The sequence below is a fragment of the Trichoplusia ni genome, chromosome 14 (genome assembly GCF_003590095.1).
Source record: "Trichoplusia ni isolate ovarian cell line Hi5 chromosome 14, tn1, whole genome shotgun sequence".
In the NCBI taxonomy this organism is placed as follows: Eukaryota; Metazoa; Arthropoda; class Insecta; order Lepidoptera; family Noctuidae; genus Trichoplusia; species Trichoplusia ni.
In genome coordinates this window covers 6,538,821-6,559,723 of record NC_039491.1, presented here as the reverse complement: position 1 = coordinate 6,559,723, position 20,903 = coordinate 6,538,821, and the positions used below count along the sequence as shown (strand labels likewise).

Below are 20,903 nucleotides of genomic sequence, written 5' to 3'. Positions count from 1 at the left end.
TTATTATCACACTAATCTACCATTACAGGTTACTTAACCTAATGCGGTAGCTAGGACTAAACAAAGGTCTAAGTATTTATGTGAACTAGGGTTTCAAAGATTGAATTATTATGCACATAGTTGCAGGTCTAAATTCCAGCAACTGTTTTAATATGTAATTTTCTGATAATTCTGATATGCATAGGCAATAAGTTAGCCTGATACACATGCCCATCATTGCTCCTCCTGGAATTGCTTGTTGCTTCATCCACTTTTCTCCTAGATATGAAATCCTTACTATTTACGATTCCCATGTTTCAAATTTCTGTCATTCCGCGATTTCTTGGAGTTCTCTGAATAAATTGGTTTCCAAGACTTTCAAAATCTTTGATTGATTTGTATCTTCTATGAATTGTCAGATAAGCAGCTTAGTGAGTGGTAGGAGCGATTACTCTTACGGAAAACAGCTTTGTATAAGCGATGTGACATTGTGTTGTATTATTTACAGGTTGTACCTGACATTTTAATAGACTGTGGATGTATAATAATAATTATCGGTCAGGAACAGCCACCACCTCTTAAATGTAAGTTTTGTCGAAGCACTGATTTTGCTACCACAACGGCAATATTTAAGAAGTGGTGTAGGATCCCAGGTAATCAGAATAGATTAACCTAGGTACTGATTTATCATTGAAATAAAAGAACATTTATAATATTAATTTTAAATGCCTCTTAATCTGTTGTCGCAAAATCTAAGTATTAACTTATATCATGCTGTTAACACCAGCTTTTAAATTATGTATATTTGGTCGGAGTGAGGTGTACTTACTGATAGTGTATGGTAAACATCCAATGCTGAGTGCAGTGTTGGGAAAGAAATCTAAGTAAGGTTTTAAGGATGTCGCTTGTGATACACACTTTTTGTTGCTGCTTGATACCTCACCAAGCTAATATTCCCTATTCCTTGGCAGCACTCGATCGAGCCAATAGTTGCATTTAATTCCTTTTGTAAATAAATATAAATAAATTTACTACCTATATTAAAGATGTTGTATATAAAAGCTTGGTGAAAAGTACATAACAATAATATGAAGGTTTATATGATAAACCATAGATAACATTGTATGATATAGGACAATTTTTGATGTAATTTTTAGTACTTAATTTATTTTTATGTATGCTGAACTTCCGACGATGCATTCCTACAATTTAAATAATTCAAAATATTCATATGATTAATAAAAGTAAATAATAAACTATGTTTATGGATAAACAAGTACTATGTGTGATTTATTTAATAACCTTTAGTTTATAAATGTGATATTAACCAAAAATTAAAACATAAAATACAGTATTAACAAGATTTATTTAAAAGATATGAACAATATTTCTTAAAAATACAACAAAAGTAAACAGTTTTAATGGCAGTATAACCAGACTTCTTACATGAGATTTTGATTTAATTCGGCTGACTTTGCATCGATTCAAATTGAAGATTTTTATACATTTACATAAACTCTACCTGTTAATACCAATCTAAAAATATTTTGGAATGTACAAATAGTATTTGGACTTACAGCTAATATTTGAGTACGAAAGACATGGGTAATGAATGACCATTTGAAGTACAACACTACCCTCTAATGTGATATAATTTGCTGTAACGTTAGATCATTATTAGATCATTTCAATGTATGGATATAGCGTTTCGCAATTGTGACGAGTTATGAGACAATATGTAGGTACAGTTACAAATAAAATATGGCGTATTAAAAACTAAATGGCATATTTTTTACCTAATACATTTACCAACAATACATTACCCTTAATACTATAACAACATAGCACTCGCATAGCGAAATGCGGTCATAAGTCACTATTCACAATGAAACGATTTCCTTCTGAATGTTTGCCAGTATATTTGTAATTGCATTTACCATAGGCACCTGAAACAGAAAAATGATCCTATTGTGGCGGTCTAAGTGTCTAACCCATGTCATATTCCTAAAAGAAGTCATAGTACGAATATTGAAAAAAAAAAAAATGACTTCATTTTAATCTTTGCAGATACATTATAAGTGTGAATAAAAAAAAACATTAGGTTTATCATTATTTGCCAAACATTTTCACTAGAAATACCTTATCGGCTATCGCTGAAAATCAGCGCTGTGACTCTGTCTCTCTCAGGGTTGCAGCATTAAGCTGAGCGACGGCCGTATTGCGTGTTTGCGACGCATATTCTTACCTTAATGTCTCAATTTTGTACAATTCGTCCTTATGTATTTCTGGGTCACAAGCACGTAATAAAAGTTATTTTATTTCTTTCTTTCTTATCTTTCCCTCATAAATATCCGAGTTTTAATATTTGAAATATTTATACCTCTATGTTTGCCCAACGCTGCGAAGTCCACTGGTAGAGCCCTGCCGGGCGTCACCTTAGCTTGCACCGGTGACGCGTCGCACACATCAGTGGGTGGTCGCCGCACACGCATAAACTCGCCTCTAATAGTCGCTTCCTTTCGTTCCTCAGAAGAAATGCGGCGGGAATCCAAAAACCGCAAATTTGGCAGCATATGTATAACAAAATATCTGTAAGTATACGAAATTGCAACGTTTAATTAGATCGTGGTGTATTATTTTAACAGACTTCGAAAAGGAAGAGGTTCTTAATACGTATTTTTTATGTTTGTTACCTCAGAACTTCGGACTGAATAAATCGATTATTTTGATTATTTTATCATTTAACGTGCAATAGCGGACATTCGGTCCCATAAAAGTTTCAAGTTCTGCTCAGTAGCTTTTATTTTAAGTCGGTTGTAAAAAAAATAAGTAGTGACTGACATCAGTAATGGCAAATGTTTTGTGGAACTCTGCCCACTTACATCCGAACATTACTCATTTTCTTTGAACATTGTGTTGCATGCAGCAAAGCTGTATCTCGCCACGGACATGGGATGAGGCAAATCAACTCGACTTGAGGAGCATGTAACGTCATCTTTCATTTTGATTACAATTAAAGTCCTACCTGTATCGCTGATAGTCTGAATCGTCTTTATCAACATCTGAAAGCTGATTTGGGCAGGCTTTGTTGCTCAGCAAACTCAAGTAAGTTAGGGACGGGAAACGCTTGCTTATTTTATTGATCAGTTCTTCGAGGTCAACTATCTGAAATGCATAAATTAATACGTCAGATATGGTAGGTTGAAAAGCAAATAACGTATTCATCAAGTTGTTAACCTTGCATTTTTCCATATCAATTAGGTACCTACATTATAAGGTTTGGGGACTGGCTCCATTATCTTTGACAGTTGCAAATAGCCCGCAGTTTAATATTTTCGACTTATATACGAGTACGTCAATATAACTGTTTAAATGAGTGAACTCATGAATCTCTCTTAACTTTTTCTTCCATACTAACTACTACTAACTTGATAGGAATAGAAATTCGTAACAGATCGTAGAAAAATGTTGCCGTATTAATCTTTATCAAATACAATATATTTACCAAACGAAAACAAACCTCATTATTGTTGAGCGAAAGAGTCTTCAAGCTAGCTAAATACGGAAATGATATTGCGTCATTGAGTTTGTTATTATCCAATATGAGTTCTTCCAATCTTCCGAACTGGTCCAAGCCCTTTAGTGTCTCGATGCTGTTATAACTGTAATATAAATAAGTACGGCACGTGTTCTAACAAGGTAAAGCAACTTTTTGATAACCACGCGATTACTCGACGACGACTACGATTTTTGAAATCATAATGTTATTTTTGAAATTCAATTCGTAAAATTATTTATTCGCGCGTATACGGGCACATCTAAGCTATCGCTTTGTTTGTGCATATCAAACAGCCAAAAATAAAAGAAAGAATAACTAGTTTTTAAGAGCGCTAAATACGGGGATCAAATTTTGCGATGGTCATTTTTCGATTATTTTCCTATTAAATGCATTCAGATTAAAATACATAATGTGGATGGCTTTGATACTACATTTTCAATTTTATTTTTTTCTTTCTCCGTCGTAATAAAACACAGCGATATCTTAAAGCTTTTAAACAATACTTACCTTAAATCTAAACATTTGACTTTAGCCCCATACATTGTTTGTAGAGCAGGAGGTATTCTTCTACATTCTTGGCCACAGTAGCTTAACTGTAACAGCACATACAAGTTATATAGTTCCCATTTACCCAAAGATCAGTAGAGGCCAAAGTCTAATGCAGGACGTTTGAAATATGGGTATAAGACGTATAAGTACAAGATTTATCTTTCCTAGGCTTTTTCGTTTAAACTTCTATCCCTAATCCGTTACAAGGTACTAGAAATAAATCACGTTCATGATCCCGATCAGTTATCCCTTATCATTTTCATAGCAACGTTAGCTTAGACTTCTAGTCCTAAATTAGGATTCCACTATATAGTTTTCTAAGAGTAATAAACTCCAAAAAACTAGACTTTATGACACAGAACTTTGGCAAGATCATTCGATTTTAGTCGTCTTATATGCGAAAAATTATTTAAGGATCTCAATTAGATGACTAAATTAGGCCTAGTGTAATAAACGCAAAGGATAAGGACCATTGGTAAAGTAATTACGAAAATAAAAAGTTATTTCTATACCTACGTTAATGTTTTGGGTCAAATTTACCTAGCGTGCGGCTTACCCCGGGATATATCTATTGGGGTTATACAGAACTAATTTTCCAGGGAAATTTTCTAGGCTCAGATTACGACAAATTACTACGTTTATTGTAGGTAGGTAATAATAAAACTGTCGCGAGACACAATATTGGACCCTGTTTAAATATACGAAGCGAAAGAGCCATTATCGGAATATTTCGCTTACGCCTACCTTATGACTGTGTTAGTAAAATTTATGTCTTCCGTAAAAACTTACAGCGAAAATTTTTATCACTATAAGATTAAGAAATTTAATTTCAAACAAATAGGTACACCAGATATAAAGTTTACTTCTACTACTTTTTATTAGATAAATATTTTTAGTTAGGTAGGTTATTCTTAGGTAGGTTATTCGTGTCTAGTTGTAAACTTAAGTTAAATATCTCTCGATCTGGACTTCTCAAACACGTCCATCGACGTCTACATACTGGAGTAATAACGGCTATTATCCATGTTAATAGCTTCTCGAACTGCAAACTGCACTGTCGTAATTGAATCCTAGAATGTAACACATATTTATGGCGCAGACCTTACCTGAATTCCCTCGGCTTCTATTAACATATACACGTGTGAAATCCTTTCTACTGATTTGTCACTAGAAAGCATACACTTCTCAGTTGTCACTAGCATCAGCTTATGTATAAGTTTTGATTTCACAACCTCATTTGATTCCTCGATTGCACTTAACCGAGTAATTACGCTCCTGTACTTTCTTATGACCATAAACCATTTTATAATAGAAAAGGGAAATAAATACGTTTCGAAAAACGTAAGGAATATCAGACCCGTATTTAAGATATTGTTCATATTGTTTTTTAGTGCTCTGGACATGGTTTGAATATGAGAAGGCATTTTGTAGGTTTCACTAAATTCTTCGAGTGTGTAGCTTCACCAATAGTTTACACCACATATTGTTGCTATATGTAGTGTCACTTACTTAGTTTCACTTTTTTCGTAAATGTGTATCATTTTTCACTGAATTGAACCAACTAATTGCCTGTCTATTTTCCCAATACCTAGTTTCTTGTGAGAAAGGAAAGAATATGCCGCTTTTCTTCAATTCATCGTATTTATGTCACTATGGCTAACTCGATTAGTAGTGCACCTTTCAGCAAGATCGCTTTTCATGTTCACTTTAGTGACAAGGTCTTTGAATATAGTGAATATATCTTGCAATTTCTCAAATTCAAATTCAATATCGAGCAGAAAGCATATTTTCGACGTTTAATATTTTAAGTTTGCATCGACGCCTCGAGGGTATGTTTCTATCCTACGTTTATTTTGCGTTCAACTTCAGACCAGGCGCAGTACATTTTAGACACGTATTTAGACTGTTGTGCATGTAAATAAACACTTAACTCGATATATTTTTAGTAACAAGCGCCTATCATAATTGAAGATAATAATTGTTAATGAAGTATCAGTAACCAATCACTTACTGGTTAATTGATAACAATCTTAAGTGTCTATATCAAATGCTGATAAATGAAGTACTGTGGATACCACTTATGATGATAATAATATAATACACAATACACATGCAGTGTCGTTAATAAAAGAGATTTCTCTCTTTAGAGAAAAGTCTTGCAAAAGTCGCAAACAATCCTTTACCCTAACCACTGTATCAGGAACGTATGACTAAGAAGAAAAATATAATGGTTATTTCTTTTCTTTTGCATTGAAAATACTTTTTGTGGATTTTTTTTAACAATTAGGTAATGAGGATAGATCACTAAAGAATATATTATCCTCTAGAAAACTGTTTCTGCATAGGTCCAAACCCCATACTGCTTAAAGTTAGTGGGTGTAATCCTAAAATTATTTTTTTAAAGTAAAGCAAGAAAACTTATAGTGTCACTTGTTAAGGTAAGTACCTTACAGAAAGAAGAAAACAATCTTGGTGTCATTTTGTCTTTAAACTGAAAACAAATCTAAACAACAATAAAGATTACAAAAATCATAATTATATAACTGAAATACTAAAATATTTAAGATATTTTTTTGTCTAATATATTAGGTTTGTATTAAAAGCCAAGACACACTTAGACTTTTCTTTTTTGTATACCTAAACCAATGGAGTATTGAAAGAATTAAGTATTGTAGTTTATTCACACCAAGTTTCCGTATAATCTTATTTTTGTTAAATGATTATGTTTTGGTATATAACTCCCAGGCACTGATTAAAAGGTAAGGCATTAATATTTATGGTGTATCCATTTATCTCGCTGTATGGTATACTAACTACTTATACTACTACTTATTAACTCAATTATTTTAACAATAGGCACACTAATACAATTTAAAGAACTTTTTATACATTAAAGTAAAAATAAATGTTCCAATAGTAAAGTAAAGTAGAAAAGTCATAAACAATACAAAATCATTCACTATTTGTGTTTTTTTAGTTCTAAAATATTTGAGCTACAATTAATATTGTGAAGGATTATTAATAGTGATAGTTTATTATTCTGGCTAAATCATATGATGGCAGTTCTATTACATACTTTCATATTAAGTTTACCCTACTTTACTTAAAGTAAAGGACGGTCTCATAGTAAAGTTTACAGTGAAAATATATGTTGCATAATGCATACAGGCTACATATACAGTAATATAGAAAATATGTGACCTACATTCATACAGATGTAACTGCAACTTTGACCTATTCAAAGATAATAAACACATCTTTAGAATAACAAATAACACATCACATCTACAGGTACAAATCTAAACAGACATATTGCAGACGTGTGCTAATATTGCGAGTTCGAAATCCAGAGTTTGAATAGTTTCTTTGTTGTTAAAATAAATATTAGTAGATAAGAACTTACTTGATTGTTTTCAAAGTATAATGCTGAATTGTTTACGCGACTTTCTTCCATTCTTGTTACAAATATATCTGTAGAACGATTTAAACTTTGAACAATTATAACTTTAACACTTCACTTATTAACAAAGAGGTTTACTATAAACTTATATGGCTGCAGAGGGAGTCGAAACAGCAATTTGTTATTTACACAACATAGCGCAACAAGGCTGATGAGAAATTGACAAGTGACAAGTTTATGTGACAAAATGTCATCTGCAAAATTGTTGCCATTAATTTTATCGTTTGTACTATGTAATCATTTAAATCAATTATCTTTATTTACTTTAAATGTGGCACAAGAGATAAATATTACATTCCAAAAAAATTGATAGTTTTCACCAACTGATATAATCAATTTATAATTAGTTGGTAATTTTGTTATTTAGTACGATGCTAATTGAGTTTAAGTGCTAAAATGTCATTACATGATACTATTAATATGTTTATTTATGGGTTCAACTGTATCAGACTTTGACTGAATAATATCCACCCTTGTTCCTTTCTTTTCTTTGCTCTTCTCGTAACGAGCACAATAAATGAGCCATTAGGGCTGGCAGACGGTCAGGTAGATTTTCTCACCTCGCAAAAAAGCGACTGCTTTCAATTTTTTATGTGTAAAGATTTCTGAATCCCGGGGTTAATTACTTCTAAGTCACAATAATAAAATTTCGAAAGCATGCAAGATTACAAAGATTAAACATACTTAATACATTTTTTATGCTAATTAAATAATACAACTAAAGAGAAGTTATTTGTTTGTACAAAATCCTTTCCCTGAGTAATATTTTGTCCTTATCCCATTTGAGCTTATTACGTGGACATTCAATTTACGTCTGTTATCTACGTCTCTCATTATTCACAAAATTAATTAAAACTCTGTCAGGGAAAACGTAATAGTATATCTTTTGAGTATCTAAATCATTCTACACGTGACTGTCAGTAGGTACGTTGTTATAAACGAATTTAATATACTTAAGTACTTCTTTATAACGAGGATCAAGTTTTAACGAGTCCTTGTACTTCGTATTCTTGATCTTCAAGTTACGGTTCAATAATACGTTACTTAAACGACATGTAAAATGAAATAAACTGTTTGTCGGTTCTGGATAATCAAGGTATGTTAAATTTTCTGAGAGACAATTAATCTGCGTCGGTACTCACTAGTTCTATTAACGGGGTTCTGATTTAAGAAGGTAAAGTGCGAGCTAAAATAGTGAAACTGAGGATTCTGTAGGTACTAAAGTAACTGTACTTGACGTTGCTTCGAACCGAATGTCAAGATTCAGAGTTCACGGAAAGTATCTACAGTTTTGAATCCCTTGTGTGCGTCGAAAGTTTGCCAAACGACTATTTGATTGCGTTAGCTTCGAAGTCTGATTTTTCTACAGCTTTATAAGTGACAGTAGACCTGAGTATTTTGTATTGACAGTTTCAGCTTGATGCCTTCAGACGTCAAAAGGGTGTTGGTAGATAGAAAGATCCTACAACGATGATTTTTCCTTAAGAGGTACAAAACCCTAAGAATGTAATTGATACATAATTTTTTACCCAGTGGAAATCCTCATAACTTCCTGCACCCTGAGGTAAAACGACTGGAATGCGTCCCCGCTCCTTTTGGTCGGGGCCCAGCGGCAACGCTGTCGCAGACTACCGCGAAATTGATCCATCCTGGGCCAATCTGTCTACCAACACTGTCCTGTCTACGCCCAGTATACCGAAATACCAAAGTTTGTTTTCCTACTCGAGCCTGTTAATATTTTCGAGGTACGTTACCTTATCGCTCTATAGAAGTAATTTATTTTTAGATATGACAGATGTTCTTAAAGCACTTCACCTTCGCACGAAGCGCAATTTGTGATAAGTAAAGAATATACTCTAACGTGAATAAGTCTCCTTCCATCGCACAAGTAAGAGCTCTCGTACGTGACTTACCTTTGAATTATTTATTCAATACGTTTCTAAACAACGTAGGTATAATGACGAGCACTGAAAGATACCGAACTGTTGGAGAAGCGTGTCTATCAAATGATAAGTAGATACTGAAGGTACAGTCAAGTTCATTAGAACATCGGTCCTTCGAATTTCGAACTACTAAATGTACGAATAAAAAAGCACTCATTCAATACATAGGTCGTTGGACTGCCAAGTAATACTTCTAATGTGGCCAAGTTAAAGGAGGTTCGAGGTTTTATTTGCAACTGCAAGTTCGTAAAGTATCGCTACTAAATCAGTAAAAGACTGCAGTCAGAGTAATTACGAAGACTCTATTTAATATCATATCACTGATTTTTAAAACTCGTTGCAAAAAAAACTAGTATAAATTTAAGGCAAGGTATCATATCTCCCAAACGGATTAATCGATCAAAGGTGTGCGAGTTCTTAGACAAGTTTGATAAAAAAGGGTCAAGACATTAAAAAGTGGGGGGGGGGGAGAGGGGTTGAAAATGAGTACATTATTTGGAGTTTTATACATGCCATGCTCCTAATGTTTTGCAACCTTATCAATAGGAATAACTCAGCTGAACAGGACTGTACCTACTGTTTATGCGAGTTCCATTGAAATAACATCGAGACGAGATATATTTAGGGATTTACTGGTGTTACAAGAACTACTGAAGAAAATAAAATGTTATGTTTATGCGATATAATGTAAATCTTTTAGACGAGAGTGATAAAGCATATGAGATTGAATGTTTATACAGATTGGTGTTATTTAGACTCCTTTTAGCATTTTGTATAAAATAGCACGAACTCATTACACCTAAAAAAGTTGACATTACAAAATAATGAGAAGTGTTAGTTAGTCACCAGCCAAAAGTCAAGTAAAGAGAAATAAGTAACAAAAAAAAATCAGTCTAATAAACTCGAAATAATTAACTACCATCAACAAAAACTTGGGTGTTGAGCTTATCGGACTAATTCAAGAGTTTGTAAACAACACCTAACAACATTGAATAAGGTGCAAAAGTATAATCATGTAGGTACCTCTGCCGAACTTCTGAAAGAGATCCGGTTGCCCTAAGTAAACAAATAAGGAAAATGAATTTATCCCAACTAAACACACTTCAACTTATGGTGCTCTCAGAAACTATCAAAAATATTTACTTACAAACCTACTTATTTAGGTACACAACAATACGTTTATATTTTACACCATGTTGTGAAAATGATTAAATCTACACTTCCTACAATTTTCATATCCTATATATTAGTAGATAGGGCTGCAAAGAAGTTTCTGAATCCAAGACCTACTGAATAATTTAATACTTTCTTGTTTTAAATAAAACCTTTTTTACAGGCGCGTGCCAACTGGCACCAGTCAGTTCTCGCAGTTTATACTTCCTTCCTTGTCCTACTAATGTTATAAACGTGGAAGTAGCATTTGTAGTATTTTAAGCAGAACCACTGAAAAAAATGATACACAGATAGTTTATAATTGGATTAACAAATAATTTTTTATCCCGATTTTGTGTTCCCGTTGGAAAATTTTCAATTTGTAGCGGGCATAGCCGCTGGCAAGAGCAAGTATATTTTAGTTAAGTACAAATTCACCATCAATTTCTTTGTTCCTTGATGTTTTTATTGTGTTCATAAAACGTGGTCGAGTTTCATTATATCTTAAGACTATTAAGTTAAATAACGGCCAACCCTTGTCAGTCGCCAACAATTAGAGAAAGCCTTCTTTTCATAGAAAACCATCTACAAGAGCACTCGTTGAAATTCCTTTGTCTTCAGTACATGGTGCGAATAAAATGTAAATATACTACGAATTGTTTTTTCTATTATAATTTATTAATAAGGTCGGACAACAAAAGGTTGAAACATTATTTTGAAGCAGACTTCTCCAACAGACTGAACTGAAATTTTGTGTGGTGGTCAGATAAAATTTCAACTTAGTCACTTCAGTTTCGATGACAATAAAAGTTCAGCTGTGTGACGTATTTCTTTTTTATTTTAACACTGGAATATACAAACACAGTGGCAATCCTAAAATATGCGCTTCAATTGAATGGTAAGCATTCATTTAAAACCTATATTATAGGATTGTCCCTTTACTTAAGACCCATATTGTACGAGTCAGGGTAAGTCAAAAGATTTACATCTCTCTAAATCCAATATAATGTAGCTACTTAGTTTTTACAAAGGATGGGACGGAAAATATGTGTAGGTGTATGCATTTTGGCTCGTTTGTGTAACCAAACGTTCCGCATCTCCACAGCGAGTGGATTTTCATAAGGACTTTCGTAAGTTTTGTAATTCCCGAAATATGAAAATAAAGAATATTGTCTTACAGCTACGTAATATTATTTTAAGAAGCGCGTTAATTTGATATTCATGGACTGATGATAAAGCAGGAAGATAGCCACAGTATCTCTATGATGTAACGTCATAACCCATTGATTCGCCTTAAGAAGCATTGTAACCCTAAATGATGTCAAGGATCTGTTCCGTGAGACTTCACTAAGATTGCAGTTTATTAATTGGTTTGTCTTAAGGGACAGTTTGCTCTTAAATTATATGCACAGTTCAAGTATGCAGTAATAAAACGTCCCAGCACCGCGATGAGGAAACCAAAAAACCAAACCATCAAATACTATCTGCAATTTCGTCTCCCACCAGTCGTGTGAGACAAGAAACGTGTATTTCTGTTGTCGGCAAAACAAAAAATGCAAAAAATAAAAATAGAGGACAAGCAACGTTTGGTACAGTCATAAATTTTATGAGTATATTTTTACGGCACCCTCAGTGTCACGACGACCCGCACTTGACCGGTTTTATTCAACTATTGTAACTTTATAATTCATATGTGTAGAATGTTCTAAAAATAAAGTATTGATACACGAAATATCAATAAACTAATCTTATGTTCCGTAATTGTTTGGGTAAAGGGTTCAATTACAAGAATTCTAATTGATATATCAAAATGTTCGTTATTACCTACTATTAATTAAACCTTCAAAATCAAACCAGTCCAATTAATTCAAAGAACACGGTTGGGTTAGGTATCTACTTAATGAATATCTTGTGCTAGTAAGTGAGTGATCACCAGTAATGATTAACCGGAAAATCTCAAGAACTGAAACATTCAGTCCGGAAGTTCTTGGCTTAATTATTCATAACAAGGAAAAAAACGAGAAAATACGACCTATTTTTCCTTAATACATTCCTTACTATCCATCAAAACAGCGAACCCCATTTAATAAATAAGGCAACATTTCTATTATTAGCATGATAGGTGATCAGCTATCAACAAAAACAATTTAACGTTAAAAATCTCGCCGATATATCTATGAAACGACGGAATGTTCAGCTTTTATCAAAGGCGAGGAAAAGAAATGGTTTGTTTTAGTGGTCAAATCGCAATTTGTTTTGAAACGTCAGAGAGTGAGTCTTCGTTAGAAGTTCAATTATCGCCTAGCATTTTTATTTTCAAGCTTCCGTTTCTTGGTAAATTGACTTTATAATGTATGCAGAAACGTCTGGTTAGATGCAATACTAAATAACCTGGAGAATTTTCCGATAATGTACAATAAAAACAGCAAAAAGCATCCTTTTTAACACAAATGCAAATTATAAAACCTAACAACAATGGGTTATTAAGAATAAATCTTCATTTTATATCTTTAAAAGAAGCTTTTTCCTTTTCAGATATTGATAGCAATTAACTCGTAATTGCTCTTTGTAGGATTAAAACAGTAATGATTGTGTACAAGATTGAACGCTAATGCCTTATAAAAAGTGAAATACGAAAACATTGTAATTTTTAATGGGAATCTAGAAACTCTATGCTAGCATATCTAACAAAGTACTATTATTGAAATTATCTTTGAATATTCAGTCGACAAACTAACTGAGAATAACATACATATGTAACTCTCTATGTTATCATAATAATGTAGAGCAACCTGTATAGTATTCATGATTTGCACTTTTTGTTATATTTTATTTCCCTACATTATACGCTGTGTTCATTGATGTCGTAAAATTACTTGTTGCTTACTATTTCTGTGAACTTTTAAATAGCAGAAGCAAATCGTGGTTTCTGAAGAGTATAAATAATGTTAAACACAGAAAATTCACATAATGGAAACTCGAAATGTAAACAAGACTAGTCACACAAAGCGAAAAGTAAACAATAGGTATAATAGTGTATTTGAATGCAAACAATTCAGCTTAAAGGATGAGAACGAATCTTTTTAATATTTTTATATTTATCATAATCACAACAATGCATTGTCCTAGGTTCTATTATAAATCTGACAACTTAGAGAAAATTAATTTAGATGAAATTGTGAATTACTTTTTGTCCAACTTATATATTTAAAGAGGTAGGGTCCTATTGTAATTACACGAGGATGGTTATGACAAAAACATAAATTAATTAACAAACTATTGGAGATAAACTAATTAATCTTGGCGTAAACACTGTCAGAATGTTATGAACAACTTCTCGACCAACCTATGTCGTCCCTAGAGGACCAATTCCGATAGGGCTATGTCGTTTTGGTGTCCGGTTCGCAAACTATTTGCATATCATAATCTGATTGTAGATTTGTTTAATCCAATTATGTTTTAAACTGGTATATGAACAAAAGAAGAGAGTAAATGCTGGATATATTAAAAAGAAAATAAAACCGAACTCGTTACACTGAGGGTTACTTAGATGATAAAGAATACTGATTTAAAAAAAATGTCATCCATCAAATCTATTATCGTAAACGTAACAATTGTCCTCAAAACGCGGTTACGCATCAATGTAGAACATACATAGGTACTTATGGCAACAATACTAAACACTTATAAAACACACAGGTAATACTATAACGTTTTCAATCTTTTCTGTTTTATCGTAAAAAGGTTTTATTGCGTTAGCGTAACAATCCTCACCCTTTCAGATCTGCAATCAATCTTTCATTCCAATCTGTCGAGAACACAGGAATCTCTTGACGTGCGAACGAGCGATAAATGTTTTGTGAACCATATTAAAAGTTACCTCAATATTGAAGTGAAGCGTGTGTAATCAATCAGCTGTAACGCAATATGAATCAGTGGATCAAAGAAAGTACCTACAGAGCGTTAGGTTGCGGTTCCAATTATTAATGAATGTCGAATACGTAACGTGTAAGACATCCCAACCGTATTGAATGTTACACAAATATTATCAAACGTCTTGTTACAAATGTTCCGAGTTATATATTCTTGTATCCAACGAAACAATAGGAGTAAACCCTTTCAGTGAATTAATTAAAACATCAAATTAACAAGATAACAAAATGAAAGTTTAATTGGATTTTTATTTAGATACTTTTATAGACAAGTTAAATTAAATAAAACGTCTTGAATTTCCACTTTGTCTATTTGCAGGTTTTAGAAGCTTTTCTCCGACTCGAATATTCTTATTGTTCAATGTTCAAATTATAGTTGTTTGTGTAACAATAGTCATTATTACTGCTTTCAAGGTTGTCTGCTAGATAATACATTGTTAGTACTAACGATACTCAATTTTAAACATTTAGAATAAAAAGTTTTATTCGTTCTACTTCACGTATATCCACGGAGAATATAAATTGTGTCTTATTTTTTTTTGTATTCCTTCTTTGTTTGGAAGATCCAATCAATCGTGCGTATATGAAAAGCTTTCGTCCAATGTTATTAAAAACCTCTCTAGCATCTAACATGTGATCATGTTAGACTGAGGGAGTGGCTCGCCCCGAGATAGCAACTAATCGGCCTTTCCAAGAGTTACGTGACTCATAGTCGTACAATGACGTACGTATAAAAACTGATAGACCTCTCGACACGCCTCCACATTATTTTCAGACTGCCTCATAGCCTTCACTAATTCGTTTCTAATTTGAACGAAAATTTCCACCACAATATTGTATAAAAAGTTGAATGCTTGAAAAGTTGTATATAAAATATTTTTGTAAAGAATACTTGCGGCATAGCAAAGACCATGCCGAGTATTCTTCTCTACATCGATACCATTACATGATTTTTTTTTGTCTGTTTCTAGGAGTTGGATCCAAGCAGCCGAAGATATAGCCGAAGATCTCGATGGCGTACAATTGACGAATATGGATGATGATGATGATGTTGTCTGATTGTCTGTGTGTGTGTTCAGAAAGATCTCGAAAAATATGAATAGAAAATGATTTTTTTTAATAAATTTAACAGATGGTCCGGACAACATAGTGTTTACGTTTACTTATCACGCTTAGTGCGAAAACTATCAATCATCTTCAAAAAAACTATGTTAAGTTCATAAGAAAGTACATATATTTTGTGCTTCACATCTTTAAAACCACGCAGACTTCGTCCAGGGCAACAGCTAGTGCATAATACAATTTGTGACGTCGCTATATGCAAATATCATTGGCAGTACTCGTGTTCGGGTTTCTGATTGGCTGTCAGATAGACCATGATATCGGTCGATGAAATAAAATACGTTCCCTTTGAAGTCAGGTGTCGTGCGTGCCGACAAAGCTGAAGCTGTACGAGAAAAAATGTATCGATTTCATGGATGAATTATACGGAGCACATTTGTATCATGTGTGATTTGCACTTTGTAAAGTACGCACGTACGTTACTAGGACCAATGGGTATACCAAGCGTATGTACATATATTGAAGGAAACGAAAACAATAGTCACCTATTAAGTGATACAGAAAAGAAAAAATTTATCCATCTGAATCCATAATCAGCTATGAGACAAACCTCTCAGTCCCATGAGTCAGTTGTGTGACACTGCCGGAGAGAGATCAGGCGCAAAAACCAAATTTTGGTCTTACGAAATACGGAAGCGGTGATTAAAACGCTTAAAATTTATACGTGCCTTGACATTCAAATCAAGCCTTTTTCTTTAATAGTGGAAGAAAAGATGAATGTTGAAGGTTGATCCTTGAGTTGCGCGGGGTTTCACAAACATATAGGAAACACATACACACGGATTCGGAACAGGTGTTTGTGAACCTCACAAAAGCTAGTCAATCGTGTGATAACATTTATCATCCGCGATTATCCGTGCAGTCAATGACTTGGCAGTCCGGTCATACCACTAGGCTCTCACAACTACAAAAATGAAATGACTTTCGATTAAAAGTCGTTCCAATGTCCAAAACCATGGTTTTTTTTATCAATGTAGAGTACGTGATACTAACCTACGCTAATAACGTGCGCTTTATCACCGAAATTAATAAACTTCTGATAGTGTTATCAATGGCTCGCATTCAAAAGTATTATTGATTTTGTAAGTCAGTGCAACAATGTCCTATCCTTCCTCATATCCTATAGATAGATATAACATCAGTCCCATAGAAAACGTCGGTGTAAGACAAACATTGTTAGGAAACTCTCTGTCTCCGTAGCCTTGCATGGTTAATACTCGTCCTTCCTCTCTTCCTCCATGAGAAGATTAATTTTAATACAGTTGTGAAAGCGAGACAACACATTTTAGTGGCGTCTCTCTTCCAAAAATGCAAGAGATAGTCTTCAAAATCAAAAAGTTTTTATTTCAAGTAATCCGTTTTCCAGACACTTTTAAAACGTGTTATGGTATGGACTCGAATAAGGTAATGAACAAACTGCGCGTTCAAAAAAGTCATTCATATAGAAGAACCAGTAAGAAACTCTATAACGGATAAGAAAAAGAAGAAGTGGTGGCGTGCTTCAAGTAGTTATATAATTACAGGACGATATTAACGAAATGATATTATATGGAGCTATATTTGTAGAAAATAAACATAACAAAGAAACTCAAACCTATTCATAGGAGGCAAAGTATGAAAAAACGTGCCTAACTGAAAGTGTGAATATTTTATTTTTTGGCAGCCAATGTTTCGCCGACTCATTCAATAATGGATTATCGGCAAATCGGTCCATCAAATCATTCTTGATATTATTATTGGTTATGCTTTCATTCATTTTTAGCTGTCTCAAACTTTCTGCGTAAGTTAAAAATGTAGTTTTAAAGAATTGAGTGTCGGGTTGCGGGCCCCAAAAATGTTTTACCCAATAAATGAGTCGAAACTATGATATGATGGGCATTTACAGAATAAATGATTTCTTTTGTGAATAGCGAACTAGTACCTGCCGAAGTATTATACCTTATTACAGTAAAATAATAATGTTATTTAATTAAACCCTTTGTGCATTATCGCACAAACGAAAACGGTGTGCGCGTAAATTCAGTTATTTGCATAAATTCAGTTACTATACTGAAGTATAAAAGCAATTTTTGAAACTACCTCAGCATAAAATTAATTTGTTGAAATTGCTATGTGCCTTTAATTAATAAAATATTGCAGAATAAGCAAGTTATCTACTTTTTAACGAAAGTACACAGCATTTTAATCTATTTCTTTTATTTAATCGTAAATTGGTTAAGTCACATGCACAAAGACACCCAGACTCAGGATAAGCATTCATGGATCACACAAATTCTTGTTTGGACTTCGTGAGGACCGAACAAACCACTCGGCTATCCGTGCAAGGTGCCCTATGTGCAGGTGATACATATTTGAACGGGTGTCCTAGCCGGTATATGAACTACAACTCACCTACCCAAAAAAAAGTAAAATACAATAGATTAGCGATCGCTGGTTGTACTTTAGTTTTAATCCATAAAAATGCTTATCGCAAAACACAAATTAATGCTGGGATGAAGGTCATTATTATCGGGGGATCTTTGTTAATTACTCTTAGATGAAGAGGACATTGTTTATTCCAAGCATTTACTTTGGGTCACGTGACTTGTATAAACTGTTTTTTTTCCTTTCTGTTTGTGAAGAGATTAGTTAATATTTGTATCTTATTTTATTTAGATCAGGTTTTTGTGGTAATCGGTTCTTGCATCAGTCCATGTTAAATAAAGCTAGTATATTATAATGTCCTGAGATTAAAGTTAGAAGACTATTCATTACCTCTCAAATGCTGGAGCTTCGAGTGTGGAAGATGTTCAACGCCGTAAGTGCGATGCATACACTTTAAGACTTGATTTTACAGTTGTTGATTCACAATATCTCTATTCTTGTTTGCTGAAATTTTCTGGCAGTTCTTTATTTATTTAGGTACGCTCTCTAAAACAAATAGGTGCACATTAGACATTCGTTGCTTTGCCACATAAATTAGATACACGTATTGGTTAGACTTGTTTCGCTTTTCATGCACAACCATCGAAATCTATATTTTTGTCAGCATAGCCTCATCTAGTTGGAGAGCTTTACGACAGGTAATTACTGGAAACTTTCCGGTTTTATCGTAGGGACTGGCTTCATTTCCCTAGACACGGTGACCTAAATATTTGAATCTTAATTAACACGAGTCAATTTTAAATGTCCGGCTGAATAATTTATCAGAAATTCTGTGATCCCCTGGCTAGATAGGTAATTGGATTATTTTAGAATTTTTAGTACCAAAAGGTTTATTTGCTATATATACGACGTGTGAAGCAAATTTCATGTTTGGGCGGTAAAAAAATACGGTCTTCAGTCCTGCACATCGCTGTATACATGTCGCTTGGGGTTAGCTATACTATGAGGGCTTACAACGCTCCCCCTGTAGTGCAATCACACATTGGGGTGGTATAAAGGCAACCTTGCCCTGAAGCACTAGAAATGTACGGAACATTCTCAATGTTTATCTGCTTTTGTACAAAAAAAGAATCGTACTTAGAGCGTCGTTTAGGGGCCAGCCCTGGAGCCCAGCCCAGAAAAGTGCCAAGTGGTGGTAAAGCGCTTGAAGTCGTTGGCCAACATATTCCTTAAGGCAAAGCCGGGTAACATTTTTAGTACTTTTCTATGCACTTCTTTCTTCAATGAAGCCAAAGTCAAACAAAGTTATTACCAGGCAATCAAAATTTTTAACGGGACAGTTATAACTTTTAACCTTTTTTATGAAAATTATCCATTTTCATGCACGAAAGCCGCTATCGGTTACGGAGCTATCTAAGCTCTCTTTACCCGTCACCTCGGATATCGCTGTCAAAAATGATAATTTTACGAAGACAAATTACATTTTTGATATCGATAACGCTCTCGGGGTTTTCCTTCAAGCGTTCTCGCAAAATCAAAAAATCTTCGCCCGCAGATTCCTATCTCAAGTAATTTAATTAACAGTACTGTTCTCAATTATCGCTTAGGAAAAATTAATGCCACGTAAGGGGAACTATGGACAGAATTAATTTAGGCGGCACGCCATTTATTATTTTCCATGCTGTTAAATCAATTACTAAGGCGACATATAACAAAGAAGTTAATTCCTTGAAATATTAGGGCTTGTTTTTCTTATCTTACTATCTCAAGGTATTGTTTTTGTCTTTACCACTTAGTAATAAAATATTTGAAGCCCTGCCCGAAACGAATTGCCCGAGTTCAATTTAATAAACAATAAAGATAAAACAAACATTCGTTCGTACGTTACTTGTAAATTAATGCAAATTCTTGTAAAAATCATGCAGTTTCGCGTCAAAAACAATGAGCGTATTCATTCACCGCCGGCTTCTTAAAATGGTAGGTAGACAAAAATAATTAAAACTCGTGTGTTATTTTGTATTAAATCGTTTTTGGTCAGGTACCTATCATACATTTTGGAGTTAAACATCACATGTGTAAATATAGCCATCTTCACATTAAACTAATAATCCGGCAAACAAAATTAAATGTAAACAAATCTTAATCGCGATTCGGAATTCTTGCTTTGTAAATAATGTATTAAATTTTGGCTTGATCATGATTGGTAGGTATTGTTGAATTTAGTCGGTCAAACACGATAAATACACGTCAATAAACTGAATGGAAATAATTATAATCCGCCTCATACAGGGTATTATGAAAAATGTTATAAATTGGTATTAATTAACAACAATAAAATCGAAACAGCTTAAAGCTTCACTCCGTAGCGCGAGCGTAACAGCACCGAATTCGTTATTTGATGTCGTATTAAATGAAATACAATTGTGTATACATAACGCTTGCCTCGGCTAACGTCATTACCTGTACTCGCTAAAAAAATATTATATCTTTAACTACATGATTTTGTAATAACAAAAATCCCAACATCGTTGATATATTAAAGAACCCTTTAACCAACGAAAGAAATTTGCTTGCCTTCTACGATGTTAATCAGAAAAAGTTGCTCTCACTTATTAGTCACTTATCACTCAGGGAAACCTTATGCGACCAACCTCGTTTCAATGATTTAATACGCGTCCCCAGGAAGAAATGAACTATCCATCTCCGTATTCCCTATTTATGTCTTGATGGGTATTTGATGTGAACATTTACTATCATTTATAATGCACATGCGATATGTTTTTCTAGCCCACACACTAAATAAAAAATATAAAATACAAGGATAAAGGGCATTAGGTACAAAA

At 33.6% G+C, this 20,903-nt stretch overlaps 1 protein-coding gene across 2 annotated transcripts; it reads right to left on the bottom strand.

The window, feature by feature from the left end:
- Window positions 1-1,326: 1,326 nt before the first annotated feature.
- Window positions 1,327-7,732, bottom strand: LOC113500747 (leucine-rich melanocyte differentiation-associated protein-like). Of its 2 annotated transcripts, none has more exons than XM_026881636.1 (6): window positions 7,491-7,732; window positions 4,046-4,131; window positions 3,500-3,641; window positions 3,005-3,144; window positions 2,360-2,568; window positions 1,327-1,925 (listed from the first exon to the last, which is right to left on the bottom strand). In XM_026881636.1, the coding sequence occupies exons 1-6, from the start codon at window positions 7,539-7,541 to the stop codon at window positions 1,846-1,848; spliced, it is 708 nt and encodes a 235-aa protein (XP_026737437.1). In that variant the 5' UTR covers window positions 7,542-7,732; the 3' UTR covers window positions 1,327-1,845. The 2 variants fall into 2 exon arrangements, with proteins under 2 accessions (XP_026737437.1, XP_026737436.1); XM_026881635.1 differs by lacking the exon at window positions 7,491-7,732 and adding an exon at window positions 5,194-6,273.
- Window positions 7,733-20,903: the final 13,171 nt, after the last annotated feature.

Excerpts from the sequence above, each read along its gene's own strand:
- LOC113500747 (XM_026881635.1), bottom strand. The coding sequence starts at position 5,511 with ATGCCTTCTCATATTCAAACCATGTCCAGAGCACTAAAAAACAATATG. Across the intron at positions 3,642-4,045 it reads GTCAAATGTTTAGATTTAAG|TTATAACAGCATCGAGACAC; the intron begins GTAAGTATTGTT and ends TTTATATTACAG. Across the intron at positions 3,145-3,499 it reads TTTCGCTCAACAATAATGAG|ATAGTTGACCTCGAAGAACT; the intron begins GTTTGTTTTCGT and ends TATGCATTTCAG.